The sequence below is a fragment of the Miscanthus floridulus genome, chromosome 6 (genome assembly GCF_019320115.1).
Source record: "Miscanthus floridulus cultivar M001 chromosome 6, ASM1932011v1, whole genome shotgun sequence".
Classification (NCBI taxonomy): Eukaryota; Viridiplantae; Streptophyta; class Magnoliopsida; order Poales; family Poaceae; genus Miscanthus; species Miscanthus floridulus.
This window is the reverse complement of record NC_089585.1, coordinates 92,832,694-92,849,211: the sequence shown is the minus strand read 5'-3', so window position 1 is coordinate 92,849,211 and position 16,518 is coordinate 92,832,694. Positions and strand designations below refer to the sequence as shown.

Genomic DNA, 16,518 nt, shown 5'->3' with positions numbered 1-16,518 from the left:
CAAGTAAAATCACGCCTTATATATTTTTTGAAATGGTGGAAATTCTCAAAAAGTGCTGCAGTAGCCATTACATCGCATGGAGCATTAAATGTAGACGAAAAAAAACTAATTGCACAGTTTGGTTGGAAATTACGAGACGAACGTTTTGAACCTAATTAGTCCATGATTGAACACTATTTACCAAATAAAAACGAAAGTGCTACAGTAGCTAAATTCTCAAAATTCACGAACTAAACGCAGCCCAAATGAAAAATATAGAGTACAAAATTTTATATTAAAAAGATGCCAAACTACTCCCTGGCTGTCCCGAGAAGAGAGAAGTCAAACAAGATTTTCACTGTTCTCGGTAACAGAAGTACTAGCATTCTCGGTTCTCCGCAAGCCCCGGCTCCGCAAAATTTTTAGAACACTGCATGGGTGCTTCGAGTGGTCTTAAGCTTTCAGAAAGCAGAATAAAACCTAACGTCGCCGTCTCAAATTTTAGCCGATCCTATTTATGCCTAATTTATATTTCGTTGATTGATGAATCAGCAGCGCCTCATAGATGCGCTTGCTTCCACGGCAAATCAGACAAGGAAACATTATCCCTAGTTAGCTTATGTATAAAAATAATATTACTACATCCCACCTCATCATCATAAAACAATTCTCGGCACCAACCGTGTTTATTCGTCCCTGGACCCTAGCGAAATACTCTACGAGAACCACAGAATGGCTTTCCTGCAAAACTCCCTCTGCCCCCGCCTGTGGTGTGACAGGTCTGCTCCCCCACATTTCCGATGCAAATTTTGCACAGGTCGTCGTCGTCGCCGCGTACTATAAAGTCCCGAGGAAACAGAGCCGCGAGGCACGGCGCTCGCTCGCCTCGCCTGCCAGCAGAGAGCAGACGCAGACAGCTCCTGCCGTCTTCCTCGGCACAAGCACACAACTAGCCACCCCCTGACCCCCAACCCGCAAGCGCACCGCCCGCCACCGGTCAGAGCCGGCGAAGAAGCAGGAGCCCCTTCGGTTCGCCGCTGCCGTGTCCATGTCCATGTCTCGCGACGCGCCCCGGCCGGTGCCGCTCGCGTTGCTGAAGACTGCCCCGGGCTCCGGCCTCTGACGACGCCCGACGCCCGACGCCCGACGCCCGCGGCGCCGCGCTCCGTGTCTCGGACCTGTTCGGAGACAGGCGAGGCAACCGAGCGTAGCACAACCTTCGCTGTGACTGTGAGTCGCTGTTCTCTTGCTCTTTCAAATTTGCTTGTGCTCTTGTAAAAAAAAAAATGGCTTGTGCTTTGTCTAGAAAGAAACAAAAAATGGTTGCGCCTCTACCTAGCTAGCAAAAGAAATTAGTCCTACGATCGAATGGGCAGGAGACCTGACCACGCTTATTTCATTCGCTTCGGAAAACTGTTTTTTTAAACTGCATTTTAATTGAGGCTCGTTGCTTCTTGCTTGCATTGATGAACGTGAAACCAGGTTTGACGAGGCCGCTATTGGCCCGTTGCTACCCGACAAAATGCGATATCCTACTCCGTTAACAACAGAGAGAGAGAAAAATACAGTAGGAGTACGTATGCTGGCAGTACAGTAACAGTACTCAGCTCAGGACTGTAGGAGGAGTAACTCGCATCTGCGGTTTCAGAAGGGAAGGCGAAGGCGCGCACATGGTGACTCTGTACAGACAGACACGGCGGTAGAAATAACCTCGTGGCCCATGGAGACATGGAGTAGTGCTACCTCGGCAAGCGTGGTGTTCAGATTTTAGTTTCTGTCCCAACGAATATTTGGACATATGCATGAAGTATTAAATATAGATTAAAAAAATAACTAATTACACAGATTGCGACTAATTTGCGAGACGAATTTTTTAAACCTATTTAGTCCATGATTTGATAATGTTGTGCTACAGTAAATATGTGCTAATGATGGCTTAATTAGGCTTAATAGATTCATCTCGTAAATTAGTCTACTCCTGTGTAATTAGTTTTTTAATTAGCTCATATTTAGTCCTTATAATTAACATCCAAATATTTAATATGACACGAACTAAACTTTACTTCCTGCAAACAAACACCCCCTAGCCGCTGCCCTGCAAGACTGCAACGATAGCGGGGCGCTAGGTGGCGTGGTGCAGAGGATTCAGAGCCCCAGCCCCGGTTCTTCCGCGCTGACACCGAGTATGATACGCCCAGGCCCAGCCTTTAACTTTTAATTTTGTTATATCCTGTCACCCCAAAATTACTAGTATTAGGACGAGGAGGGCATGCCATTGCCAATTTGCCATGCATCCCTTTGTCGTCGGCTTCGACCTCTATAGCCTCTAGGCAATGGTAGAACGTCCGGTACGGTTCTAATCCTATGGACAGGCTTCCGCTGACCACGCCATGGCTGCGGAATCTCCCCCTTTGTTTACGCTTCTTGTCATCCTGCTGGCTCTCTCCCCTTCGTCCAAACCTGTACTCCATAGCTGCATTGCTCTTCAAGTCGAGCGCATCAACCGACAAGATGTGTGCAACCTCCTCCTTGTGATCGTACCATGCTAGCTAGGCTTCTAGCCGTAAATCCCAGGCCGTGCACGGTTGCGACTTCCAACGATCACATAGCTTATATATCAGCATAAACTATATAAAACCATATTTGCAAGAGAGACGAAACCGCATGAAACAAAACGATCGGAGTCCGGCCTGCTAATCATGCCATAGCCTTTCAGTTAGAGACGTGACGTCCTACTCATCAAAATCATTCTAAAAAATCGAGACATGTCGCCGTTTCTGCCATCCAAGCGCTGCTGATAGCACACCGGGCCCTTTCCCTTTCACGAGCAAGGCCTCTTTCCACATAGGAAGCTACTGATTTCTGCCATGTTTACTTGACTGATAAGTCATGACTGAAAGTAATATTGACTGATTTGTTATGAGGAAAAAATATCGTTCGTTGACTAAAAAAGTACGGTTTATAAGAAGCGAACGTGACGTTCCTCGTTAATCAAAGAGTTCACATAGTACTCCGTTGCTGGTGTGGTCGTGTGGACCTGTACGCTAACAGCATTAAAATGGGCCTGCTTTGCTTAACCACCGGACGACGCGCGCTGCACCATCAAGGAAGCGTGCAGCTTGGTCGCCGCGCGCAATCATCATCATCGTGTCTTCCAGGTTAGGGTCATCTAACCTGCAATGATTTGGGGACAGGGACGACACGGCAGGTTGCGCTCTGCTTGCTGCTACGTAGGAGTACACCCGTTGTTTAATTGCTGTGTCTGGATGTGCACCGCATTAGGACTGATGGCGACCGTACGTAAAACACGAATGCTAGCTTGTCCCCTGTTGTTCGAGACTAGTAGTAATAAAAAAATTAGGGCAAATTGTAATAGCATTTGGCGCTTCTTATGTACTGGTAGCTGGTTAATATATCAAATCTAATTCACAGCTGATGTTGAAATTTTCAGTAAGAAGCGGATTTTAACCGTCAATATCATTCACCAGTGAAAATTTGAATGCTGTTAGTGTTTGATATCCAGAGGGAGGGGCGCGCTGTTGTGACCCTATAAACTCTTATATCTCAATACAATACAATGGCATGTAATATTTTTGTGTATTATTCAAGAAAAAAACAGTATTATGATTTTGGATTCTAAATGTGAAAGTTTTTTAATGGGTAAAAATATTGACTGTCTAAATCGAGTTTCGCTTAGGGTCCCACACTCTGCATCAATGGATGAACATAATAGTTGATTAAGGAAAGACAAATGCAAGACATTGCTGAATGGAAGAAAGCCAGGAGACAAAAATCGTCATTTTGGTACCATCAATTTTCCTCATCCTGATTTTGGTCAAACATTTAATTATCTCGAGTCTGTGATGCTCTAGTAGCCTCGTCAAGCTTGCTTATAGGCACTTTGATCAGTGGGGGTGATGCGATGCACGGTGGCAGACAAAACCACAGCGGATCAGATACTATCAGATTCCTCCTACGCCGACTTGTCTCATCCGTGTCCTCCCTGGTCTCCAGCTATTTCACCATGCGGTCAAGATCGATGGCTCATCTTCCAATAGTAAAACAACCGACAAAAGAAAAATCAGCAGCAGTAGTACCCGGCTGTGTTGAGTCCGTGAAACTTGGGAATTTGGCTACGGCAGTATTTTCGTTTTTATTTGTTAATTAGTATTTAATCATAGACTAATTAGACTTAAAATGTTCGTCTCACGATTTCTAATCAAACTATGTAATTAGTTTTTTTCGTTTATATTTAATGTTCTATACAAGTATAGTAAGATTCTATAAAACTTTTGAAGAACTAACACAAAGCCTACTAGCCTAGGTGCACTATTTGTACTTGTTCTTGGCATCATCTGCTGCAGTAGAGAGTAGAGAAAGCCAGTCAGCCAGCACCGAGGGGGTGCCGTGCAGGGCATCCGGGTCCCGGACCTTTGAATGAGGGCACGAGGCACGTCTCTGCGAACAATCTTAACGGGGCCAAAGTCTATAGGAGTGTCACATCGAGGGTTAGCAGATGTTACGTTGGAGTGTTTGAACAGTAATTATAAAATAAATTACCTAAGTCCTTAATAATTCGCGGGACAGATTTATTAAGTCTAATTAAGTCATCATTAGTATATGGTTACTGTAGCACCACATTATCAAATAATAAACTAATTATGTTTAAAAAATTCATCACGCAAAGTAATCGCAATATGTGCTATTAATTATTTTTTAATCTATATTTAATACTTAGGTATGTATCTGTGATAGAGGGAGGAACAGTTAAACGTATCCAAAGCCCGGCAATTTAATCCACGCCGAGGCCGGCCCCGCGCTGGGCCAGGCAGGGAATCGGCCGGGGGGCGACGAGAGATCCATGCCACGCCATGGCTGCTGGCTGCTGCTGCCTGTGCCTGGGCAGCATGCATGGTCGGGTGCTGATGCGCTCTACAGTTCCAGGCTGTACCCGTCCAACGTGTTCGCACAATGCCCTGGCCCCTGGACCAGGACGAAAAGTCCCCCCCGGCCGGCCGCGGCACCCCGACGCCAAGCAGAGCAGAGCGCGTAGTACGTGCCGTCTCCTCCAAAAGCAGCAGCAGAGGAGGGAGCAGAACAGAGCAGAGAGCTGCAGGGTGGACGCTGGACTGGTGGCGCCTACCATAGGCTAACAGCTCCGGCAGTCCTTGGAGGCCCGTAACCGTAAACCGTTACTACTCTCGCGAGCTGTCTTCCTGGTGTGGTGTCACTCGCCAGATTACTGTAACTGCTGCGGTTTCTTTTTAAGATTTATTTACCGCTGTTTTTCTCACGTGTGGACAGCCTCACAGAGCAGCTCCCGGCCTCGAGTTTTTGCAGGTGTTGTGGCTTGCTTTTGAGATCAAGTGTTTTCTTGTTGTAAGTGGCACTGGCGTGACAGTAGCGTGCTAATGGTGGCACCGTGGCGGTGGTTCCGTCTTGGTCTTGGCCGTCTGGTCTGGTCTACTCGAGCCAAGCCACTACTTGGTGCGTCACCATCTGCCAAAACCTTCCATTTCTAGGGTGTTTTGCACATTGCCCGCATGTGTCCATGTCCGGGGCTCAATTCGCAACATGTGGCGGCGTTCCCGGGCCGCCACTGTGCCGGAAAACGACACCTTTCCCTTAGGCCTCACACACAGCGCGCAGTCCACCACTCTGAGTACATATTTACTGCCCCCGTTTACTCGCCAGCCCTCCTCCCGCTGCTCGCTCGCTCCCCCTCGAAACCCCGCTGCGAAGTCGGTGGTGTGTGTGTGATGCGGTGACGCCATGGCCGTCTGGCCTATTTCTTCAGTCGCGCTTCAGCTCACGGCTCGTTCCTCCTCCCCGCGATGGACAGGCAGCACCGCAATCGGCATCGGCATGAGGACTTGACCGGCGGCGGGCGCGCCGGGGCTCGTGTTCGTCGCGGCGGCGGCGCCGACGGTGGCGCGATGGAGGCGAGCCGGCGCGGGCGGTTCTACCACCACGACGGGCCCGGCGCGGCGGCCGTCCCGGTGGTGGACCAGGCGGACTGCACGGCGCAGACGTGCCGGTCCTGCGTGGCGGTGACGCTGGCGGACGCCATCGCGCTCGGCTGCTGCCCCTGCGCGGTGGTCAGCCTGCTGGGGCTGGCGTTCGTCAAGGCCCCGCTCGCCCTGGCGCGCCGGTGCCTGCGGCGGCTGCGGCGGCGGCGGGGCGAGCTGCGGCACAAGAAGCGGGTGCGCGACGTGGACGGCCCCGCCGCCAAGGCCAAGTGCCGCCGCTCCGACGACGCCGCCGGCGGCCACGGGGCGATGGAGGCGCTGGACGCCGCCGACGCCGCGTCCAAAGGCGCGTGGTGGGGCTTGGAGGTGGACGCTCGCGGAGAGGCGGCCACGCGGGCTGCGAGGGCGAGCAACTCGTCGTCAGCGTCAGGCAGGCTCGACGCGGAGAAGGTGTGGATGGAGATGTACCGGGTGGGGCACTGGGGGTTCGGACGCCTGTCCATCTCCGTGACCCCGCCCCCGGTAGTCAGGCCCGGCTGCAGCCCCGACGGCGACGGCGACGGCGGCAGAAAGGACGTGGACCTGCGGTGCGAGTCGTGACAGGCCAAGCCGGCCGCCCGTGCCGTCCGATACGCCGCCGCCGGTCAGCTCCGGGGCAATGCCGGAAGTCTGGGAAGCAAGCAGGTCCTCTGACTTTGCACGGTCAAGTCAGAGTACATACATGGTCCGTGCATCGGAGCTCCGAGGAGAATCCGCTCGGGGATGCTTGGATGGAGACGACGCGCCATGATTGGAGCCGGGCATGGGGATCGCTGCTTGATTCGCCGGCCCTGGCGGCAAGTCGTCGTGCCGCGTGCGCCGCGCAGCCCCAGCCAGAACCAGAACATTTCAGACTTCAGTGCACAGCGGCAAACCCGGGAGGGCCTTCTGCAGCTCCGCTCGTGACCAGCTAGTTTCCAAGTGGCCGTGTTCCTTCTTCCATTTGTTTTTCCTTCTTCTCCATTTGGTTGTGGAAGCCCGACCTGTATTTTTACAAGCTGTACATAATTAATTTGAGCGGTCGAGTTCTTCGATGTCGCTGTAATTTTTTGGGCGATCTCTGACTCTCTGTATATAAACTTGCTTTTCTTTTCCCCCGTAAACACTGTACAATTCTTGGCTCGAATCGGATCGTCGGTGTCTGATCACACGGATTGCTTAAAGCCGATCCATGATTCACACTCGACCGCTAACGGCTGTGCAAACTACTACCCCATCATCATCCTCACTCGGTCACTCTTGATCAGTCAATGGCCGACACCACCACACGAGCTCTTTTGTTGTTTAGTGCTAAGTACTTCTGTGCACGCTAAGCGAATGCGAGCTGTCGATAGACTATACTCCTAGAAGCCACCGTCGCTACCAAAAGGACTGCTATCGGTGACACCAACGGAACTATTGGTTATTCAGTTGAAAGTCCGATTTGGTTTGGGACTTCAAGAACTCTCAACCCTAGTCCTCCAACAGTTTAATTGTTTTCGCTTCTAGTCGGAAATGATCTTTTTAACCAAACATGTGGTTTATTCTTTTGTTGTAGCTGATCAAAAGATTTGCAGCGGAACCGAAAAGGCCCAAGTTCCATCCTGAAACTATTGGTTGAAAGCTTTCAGTTAGTAGTAAAGACATAGGCACAGGTCGCGCCCACTTTTTCTGACATGGATGATCTCAGTCGTTGTTTGGTTGAGGGGACGAGAGCATCCTAGTTTCCTGTTTATATACCGACGAGTCATATGAGCTTTATTTTCGTTTTCAAGTGAGTAAAACATGTACCCTCTACCAAGTTTTGGCTACAATTATTTGAATACTGCACTCTCAGTCATGGGCACGTTCTATGACTCTAGATTACAATTTGACGGTCAAGAAACATCACCTGTTTTATAGCAATTCGGAGTGTTAAATCCGTTGTAAATAAAGGACATCAAATCAAAAAAGAAAAGTTTTGATAGGAAAACGTTCAAATACGTCTGTTGGGTCCAGAAGAGAGGAACGACACAATACTGCAGCCCATTAGAAACTTAGGATTCGTCAGAACCAAATAAGCGCTGCCAGTTTGTAGGCTTTGAGAATCTGATTCTACAGGCCGTGCCGTGATGGGCTTGGACCATAGCACGGAAGCTGTGCCTGTGCGCCCCGAACCTTTGCCGTCACCTGGTCCAGTCCATTCAGAAGGAAACCACGGACCACGGTCCAGCCCCCAGAGAGGGCATCTCGGCTTTGGCGGCCCTCGGGGAACAGCTACAGCTACTTTCGTCTAGGCCATTTGGTGTGGCCGCACACAACTGTTCACGTACTGCTCCCATCCTATCCTACTAGCGTTTCATTCTCCCCCAGCCTAGAGAATCTGTCACACCTACTAGAGGCTACCACGAGTCGCTTTCCAAGAGCACGAAGCTGACGGCACGGGCCAACAACCCTGCAAACGACGGCCTGGCCTTGGGGGGACAAGGGCCAAGGAAAGATCGGACTTGGGTCACCAAAACCCACCAAATCCATAGCCCGCCCGCGCGCGCAAGCCGTGCGCGGTGCGCGGTGTGCGGTGTGCGGTGCAGGCGAGGCGATCCAACGAGCCCAACTCAACCCCCTGATCCCCTTCTTCCGCCGCGGTTAGGTAAGCCACATCCGCGTTCCATGAGCCACCAGAAGAACAGGCGGACGGACCCTCTCACTCTCAGCCCGATCGCGGGGTCTCGCTTCGGTTCTGTTCTCTTCTCTTCCGCGAAAGGCCAACCCGTCCATCTCGCGTGCTGACCCCATCCCATTCGCGTTCCCTCCCGGCCTTCTAGAACCGCCGCCACGGCTACGCGCCTCATTCCCCTGGCTCCAGCACGGCGCGTGTCCCGCGTCCCGCGCCTCTGGCCTCCAACGAGACGACACCGTCGCGGCTCAGGCTCAGCCCACCGCCACCCCCAACGATCCTCACTGTTTCCCACTGAGCCGTGGTCCCAATCGCGTGACGCGGCCCACCGGCCAGCGTCACGGAAAGCTCACCTTATCTGCATGCTCAGTCGGTACTCGGTACCCCCGCGCCGCGCCTCTCATCCCACCCCGCGACACCGCCCTTTTCTGTTCGCGCCGCCACTATCCTGACAACACACAAAAAAGAAATCAGAAAACCGCAGCCAATCCAGCCGAGGCTGAAAAAAAAATCTTGGAAGCCGCGGGAGAGTCATGGAGGACACCGGCCAGGCAGGTCCCGCCGAGAACCTTCCGGAGCCGGAGCCTCTGTCGCCATCCGTGGAGGCCGAGGCTGAGGACGAAGCAGACGACGGCGACGAGTTCAGCTTCCCCGTCCCGCCGGTGGCCGCCGACTCGTGCATCGTGCCCGTGTACCCGATCTTCGGCCGGCCGCCGTCCCTGCCGCCGCGGGGGGAGGTGGTGGTGGTGGAGGAGGAGCCGGGGACGGCCACCGTGCGGGTGCCGCTGGGCCGGCTCCTGCTGGAGGAGCGGGAGTTCCGCGCGCGGGAGCACGACGGGCGATCGGCGAGTGCGCGGCGGGCGTGGCGGGAGGAGGACGACGACGCCTCCGGCGGCGGCGGCGGCGCCGGGGACGAGGACCTGGAGGGCGTGCCGCCGGAGAGCTACTGCCTGTGGGCGCCCGGCGGCGGCGGGCAGTCGTCGGCGCCCGCGTCCCCGCGCCGGTGCCGGAAGAGCGGCTCCACGGGCTCCGTCCTCCGCTGGCGCCGCATCAGCGACCGCCTCGTCGGCCGCAGCCACAGCGACGGCAAGGAGAAGTTCGTCTTCCTCACCGCCGCCGTTCCGGAGCCGCCTCGTCGTAGTATCAAGGAAGAGGAGGAAGGAGGCGGCGGGATCAACAAAGGCGGCGGCGACGCGGGCAGCGTGGCCCATCAATTGAGATATTACAGCAGAGGCGGCGGCGGCAGCGGCAGCGGCAGCCGGAGGCGTTCGTATCTGCCGTACAAGCAAGAACTCGTTGGGCTGTTCGCCAACGTCAGTGGGTTACGCCGAAGCTATCACCCGTTCTAACGCCATTTCTCCATGCCCTCGATCCGTACGGTCCGATCTTGCTTGCTTTTCTGTGCATAATACTGTCTACTGTTTTTCTACAGTTACGGCGGAAGTAGATCTGCGTGTTTTCTCTAAATTGTCGGCTTGGATAAAATAGGATTTTTTTTTTGTTATAAAAAACAGCAGAACATCAACAATGGAGATTGCTGTGAAAAAAAAGGACACAAAAAAAAGGAGAAGAGGTAAAATAGATTGTGTACTGCTAGTACTTATTTGTTCACATACTTAACTTAAATCCAGAATCAGTGTTCTTTTGGCTTGTTTATTCAACTTCATGTTTCTCTAAAATGTGTCTATTTTAAAATTAGTGTTCCACAGAATTCGGTTTAGATAAGATAGCATGTATTGGTAGCTTTTGGTTTGCGTCAGAGGCAGTGACAGTTGATTTTAATATATTCGCAAAAAAGAGAGTTGATTTTAATGTGTCGCGTAATGCAATACGGGGTAGGTGTCGTAGGTATTACTCCGTAGATAACTTGAAGTTTCCTTAGGTCCAGTATAGTTCCAGAAAATTTTTCAAAATTTTTCAAGATTATCTGTCACATCGAATCTTTGGACACATGCATGAAGCATTAAATATAGATAAAAATAAAATTTATTATACAGTTTAGACGAAATTCACGAGACGAATCTTTTGAATCTTTGGACACATGCATGAAGCATTAAATATAGATAAAAATAAAATTTATTATACAGTTTAGACGAAATTCACGAGACGAATCTTTTAAACCTAATTAGTCCATGATTGGACACTAATTATCAAATAACAACAAAATGCTACAGTAACATTTTACAATTTTTTTCACCATCTAAACACTACCTTAGTATACATACATCATGTTCATTCCCCGAAGCAATCAATGAATACGTCACAGTGAGATATCGATGATGTCAGTGATCTCCACGATTTTTTTTTCCTAGAGCTCCGTCCACACTGACTTCTAATATCGTTGCACGGTGGAAGTGGGAGTTTGTAAGGCTCCCTCTGGCTCCGCCATACCAGCCTATAGGGGTTTATAGTGCTGGAGCTAGAACTGGACGAGGACGAACACAGACCCAAGCTAGCTAATAACCGGACCTTAGGTATGCATTTTGAAAGATAAGCATTAGTCGAATCTAACGGTTCCCGTTTATGTGCATGTAAAAGTGACACACTCTCTTTGATCATATTATCCACTACGTATCAGTACTACAATGAGCAAGAGAATCTGGTTTACTATTGCTATCCGATTGCATAGCACGCCATTTTCCCACTTGGCCACTTTTATCTGTTGGTTGGTTACTGAATGCTGACTGGTTCCTTTTTTCGTTCCATAAATAAATTGAAGCAACCATGGTTTAGAATACGATCTGAATTCTGATTTTCTGAACTTATCCTAGCTGTGTGGTACCGAATCAGGTCCTGTTGTCGTCCTATGTTAACTGTTACGAAACAAAAGATACGCTCGCCGGCCAGTTATCTCCCTCCGTACGTCGTGGTCAGATGAGATGTCGAGAGGGACAGCGACAGATGAGTCCGATCGGGAATCAAATAATTCCCCCCGGCTCCCTCACCAACTGCTACCCGCCATCATCTTCCAAAGCTACACTACTCTCCAGACGTCCAGAGCCAAGGCCAAAGGCTTTGGCTTCGTCAGTTATCTCCTCCGTCGTCGTCAGATGAGGCTTTAGCTTGCGTTCGGCTTCGTCTCCTTGTCAGTTGTCACGCCCAATGTCCATCGGGCATCGGCCCCACTGTGTATACGGGTGCGCGCGGAGTGATCGCGACGAGCATCCATCGGAGCGCCACAGCAGCGGCCGCTGGCGAAGCCAGCCACACACGTAACAGCGAGCTGAGCTGCTGCCTTGTTAAGGGCCCGTTCGTTTAGGCTGATTTTCAGCCGGAACGCTTCCGCTGATGGTTGACGGGCGGCGCTCCGTTCGGCTTGAAACGAACGGGCCCTAAAGGGGAAAGCGCATCCTTTATATAGCCCTTGTTTAGTTCCACCTCAAAATTCAAAAAGTTGCTACAGTACCTGTCACATCGAATGTTTGCGGTCCATGCATGGAGCATTAAATGTAGGCGAAAAGAAAAACTAATTGCACAGTTTGGTGGGAAATTACGAGACGAACGTTTTAAGCCTAATTAGTCAATGTTTGGACACTATTTGCCAAATAAAAACGAAGGTGCTACAGTAGCCCCAAAATCCAAATTTCGCGAACTAAACAAGGGCATATTCTCTCCTTGCTGCGTCTGCGTTCTTTTCATTTTCATCAGGCGGGGCTACCTGGGTACTCCGACCCGACATGTAGGCCTCACCATCCGACAAGCTTTTGTTTTCGTTCCTGTCCAAGGGAGCTTGCTATGCTAGATTGCTAGCTAGCCATCCGGCGAGCGGTGGCTACTTCCTAAATAGTATAAGTAAGCTACATACTAGCGTCTGCATTGCACATCATCTTGTTTGCGTTCTAGCTAGATCGCACAAGTGCGGCCAGCCGGCCAGTGGGATAGTAGCTAGCGCACGCGTCTAGTGCGGTGGGCTCATGCGCGCGTCGCTGCTAGCATAGCAACGGGTGCTGCCGAGTGATCTCCATCGGTCGGCCGGGGAGGGAGACAAGGGCGCGCGCGCGGCGCGCACGCGTCCCACTCGGTGTTCCTCACGCCGCGCGCGACGCCGACGCGGGCGTTGTGCGGCGAGCGGCACAGGACACGGGTGGTTGGTGCGAGCGCCAGTGATGAGCAGTGCGCGCGGGCGGGGGGTGTCGATAAGCGGAGTGGGCTCCGCGTTGGCGGTGCCATGCCGTGCGTGCGCGGGCAAAACGCAGCGCGGCCGTGCCACCACTTGGCTTGGCTCGGCGGATCGCGACGGCGGCAGGTGTCGGGCCAGCTTTCGGTCCAGGCCGGCCGGCCGCCGAACCGAACGCTGGATTTCGACGTCGAGTAGTAAACGCCAATTAAGAGCAAAGCAATCTAGCAGCAGTAGTAAATAACGATTTTTTTATATTTTAACACTTTTTAAAAACTATTTTTAAATCTAACATTGTATATTTTTTAAACTAATATTTTTTAGCCGCGTCTATTGCCATGGCGCAGCACAAAAGCCTGTGCCGCGCCATACATGGTGGCGTGGCAGGGGGCTGACGTGGCGACGATCGGAAAGGCTGACGGTTGACGTGGCAGGGCATGCCGCACCACGGCGCATGGCGCGGCAGGGCCAGATAAATATCGCGAGCGAGCCCGCACGCACGCCGCCGCCACAGCGCCCGCACGCGCCCCGCTGCCAGCGCGCCCGACGGGCGCCCACTCCCGCCGTGCAGCGCCCACGCCGGCCACGCCACGAACGCCGGCGCGTCAAGGCCATCCGCTCCTACCAAGGTATCTCCCTCTCGATTTCATGCTTTTTTGATTATTATTGAGTTAGGATAATTAGTGATTTATGATAGTTAGGGTTTTATGATAGTTAGTGATTTATGATAATGATTTAGGATAGCTAGGTTAGTGAATTTGTTTGTAATTTAGGTAGGTAGTTTTTAGGTTTGAGGTTGTGTGTTGTAGTATAGTTAGGATTTTGGGTTTAGGGATTGATTAGGTATTTATTATTTAGTTTATAGTTAGTTATTTAGTTAGGGATTCTAGGTATAGATATTAGTTTTCAAATGTTGGTACTTACTAGTGCGTGATACGTAGATTTTGATGACTTGATAAAGTTTTGTCAAATGCTTATATTCCTAGTGAAGTTGTTTAATATGTCTGTTAATGTTACTTTGAATATATACATGTGCTCTCATATTGTATTCGTATTACATAACAAGTAGTTTAAATTTTGCAATGCTACATAATGTTAATTTGAATAATCTAACCTTTTGTTTATCAATTTGTAACATGATGGCCCCTCCTATGCAGCACCCGTTGTACTCCATTTTTGAGGTGGAGTACGACGACCAACACCGAGCACACATCTTGAGTGACAACGACGTAGAGGTGGTCTTGCCTCCTTTGAGGCCCCGCACGCACACCAGGGCGTACCAGTGGGACGAGCGTTACGCGCCGTACATACAGCGTGCCGGCTTCCTCAAGCTTGTCTGTATTGTCAACTACGGTCTTTCGCCCCTTGACCCAGCACTACTTACTGCAGCCGTAGACAGGTGCGAATGCCTTATTTGTACGTAAATGTTCGTGTAACAAATTTAAGGCAACTAACAGTCGTTCTATTCTTATAACAGGTGGAAGCCTGAGACCCACACGTTCCACCTACCTTATGGTGAGATAACCTTGACCATGCAGGACGTGAAGGCTATTTTTTGTCTTCGGTTGGGGGACTTCCAGTGACAGGGATAGTTGACAACGATCACTAAAGGGAGCTGGTGGCTCAGTTTACTAGCTTTCTTTCACCGGACGACGATGCTTCTAAGAAAAATAAGTGAGAAATTCAAGCCTATTTAATACTTGTATTGCTTTCCTGCAGCTATCGGGTCTTATTTTCTTTGGTCAATTTCAGGAAAAGTTTCAGTGTTTCGTCGTCCTGGATCACAGAGCGCTTTGATTACTTAGACCCATAGACTGAGGAGGCTCAGATCGACAGGTTCGCTCGAGTGTGGCTCTGGCACTTTCTTGGTGCTTTCCTCTTCCTAGACGCCTCGGGCAACACCATTAGCTGTATCTTCCTTGACATACTACACCAGCTATGGGAGAACATAGCGGCGTACAGCTAGGGCAGCACAGTCCTGACATGGACGGATCGACAGCTATGCGTTGCCTACCGTCGTACCTCAGGGTATGCGAACCTTGGGGTTGCTCGTACCTACTCTAGGTTTGATGTTAGGAACGATAGCCCATTGGAAGCCCCCTTAATACTGGTTTACCGGTAAGTACTTCGGTTCATTATATTCTTCGATATGGTTAGATATGATGAGTTTATTAATGGCTAATTCATTATCGTATTCAATGCAGCAATGGAACGGGCAGGATATCTGGACGAAAGCAGAGTTGGTTAGAGGGAATGCGAGGCGCAAGTACAGGGAGTACACGGACGATCTCGATGTCCTAACACAACATCAGGTTACGCTCTTTTTACTATCATACATGTGTCTTGTTCGATGTATACTATATCACAACCTAACTCAATTACAAAATATTTAGATGCATTGGTGTCCTTGGGATACTCCGGAGCTCCAGTACTATCTCAGTCCTATCACTAGGAACGAGTCAGACGAGTATCGCTGCAACGTTACTCTTATTTTCTTCCACGTGATCGAGATTCACTTGCCCATCAGGGTTTGCAGACAGTTTGGAAGAATGACAGGCTGCCCACCACCGTTTTACTCCATCAACCAAGGATTACACGGATGCTTATCGATTAATAACAAAGCTACAATTCAGAGGTGTGTGTGTGATACAGCTAACATCGTTTTGTTGCAGGTATGACTGCCGGAAGAGGTACAAGACCAAGGATTAGCGTGTGACACATAACACGTACATCCACTTGTGGGAGAACAGGGAACGACAATCGGTCCATGCGGGTTCTCCACACGACCAGCACACCTTCGACGAGTACCTACGGTGGCTTCAAAGGTCTACGAGGACACATATCAAGCCCCCGTTGTAAGGTCGAGATAGCGGACTAGAGGGGGGTGAATAGTCATTTTCTTAAAATAATCGCGTCGGCTAACCGAAACAAGTGCGGAATTAAAACTATCGGTTTAGCCAAGACTACACCTCTCTATTTATGTTCTCTAGCACATTCCAAAGATACTAATTAAGCAACAAATGTGTCGGGCTAGCTAGAGCTCACCTAACCAATTCTAGAAGCAAGGTCACACAAACCTATGCCACTTGTACTTTAAGCAACAAGAGAGCTCTTACACATGCTAGTAAGCAAAAGCACAAAACCACCTAATGCTCACTAGCAATGATCAATAATAAAGCAACCAATGCCAAATTAGAGAGCGCAATTACTTAGCTACACAAACTAAGCAATGTGACTAACAAGGTTACACAAACCAAATTAGCCACGTAAGGGAGCTACTTCTATGCTACACAAGCAAGAAGATAACTAGTAAGCTACACAAGCTAACTAATTACAAGAGCAACTACACAAGCACAAAGTATATAAAAGTAATTACAAGCTTGTGTAACGAGGATGCAAACCAACAGGAAGAACAAGGTTGACACGGTGATTTTTCTCCCGAGGTTCACGTGTTTGCCAACACGCTAGTCCCCATTATGTCGACCGCTCACTTGGTGGTTCGGCGGCTAATTGGCATCACCCGCCAAGCCCATACGTCGGGCACCGCAAAAACCTACCCCAAAAATAAGGGTAGCTCAATGACACGCTCAACTAGAGTTGCTCTTCGCGGCTCCCGCGGGGCGAGCACAATGCCCCTCACAAAGCTCTTCTCCGAAGCACCACACAAGCTTCTTGTGGGCTTCAACGGAGATCACCACCAAGCCGTCTAGGAGGTGGCAACCTCTAAGAGTAACAAGCACCACCGGCTTACAACTCGATCACCTAGTGCCACTCGATGC

At 50.4% G+C, this 16,518-nt stretch overlaps 2 protein-coding genes across 7 annotated transcripts; both read left to right on the top strand.

Moving 5' to 3' along the window:
• Positions 1–5,697: 5,697 nt before the first annotated feature.
• LOC136458641 (uncharacterized) lies at positions 5,698–7,076 on the top strand. The gene has a single exon (XM_066458576.1). It carries the CDS (start codon positions 5,814–5,816, stop codon positions 6,546–6,548), a length of 735 nt encoding a protein of 244 aa, XP_066314673.1. The 5' UTR covers positions 5,698–5,813; the 3' UTR covers positions 6,549–7,076.
• Positions 7,077–8,622: 1,546 nt separating this feature from the next.
• On the top strand, positions 8,623–15,765 carry LOC136456320 (uncharacterized). 6 transcript variants are annotated; one of them, XR_010759409.1, is made up of 7 exons: positions 8,623–9,996; positions 13,174–13,368; positions 13,897–14,138; positions 14,217–14,413; positions 14,492–14,857; positions 14,944–15,051; positions 15,133–15,765. XR_010759409.1 is itself a non-coding variant. In XM_066456143.1 (2 exons), exon 1 carries the CDS (start codon positions 9,156–9,158, stop codon positions 9,969–9,971), a length of 816 nt encoding a protein of 271 aa, XP_066312240.1. In that variant the 5' UTR covers positions 8,623–9,155; the 3' UTR covers positions 9,972–9,996; positions 10,137–10,255. The 6 variants fall into 6 exon arrangements, 2 of the variants coding, with proteins under 2 accessions (XP_066312240.1, XP_066312239.1); XR_010759408.1 differs by having other exon boundaries at positions 13,087–13,368; XR_010759411.1 differs by having other exon boundaries at positions 8,623–10,001.
• The last annotated feature ends 753 nt before the right edge of the window (positions 15,766–16,518 follow it).

Bases quoted from the DNA above. Each gene is read 5' to 3' on its own strand.
- LOC136458641 (XM_066458576.1), top strand. From the start codon at position 5,814: ATGGACAGGCAGCACCGCAATCGGCATCGGCATGAGGACTTGACCGGC.
- LOC136456320 (XM_066456143.1), top strand. From the start codon at position 9,156: ATGGAGGACACCGGCCAGGCAGGTCCCGCCGAGAACCTTCCGGAGCCG.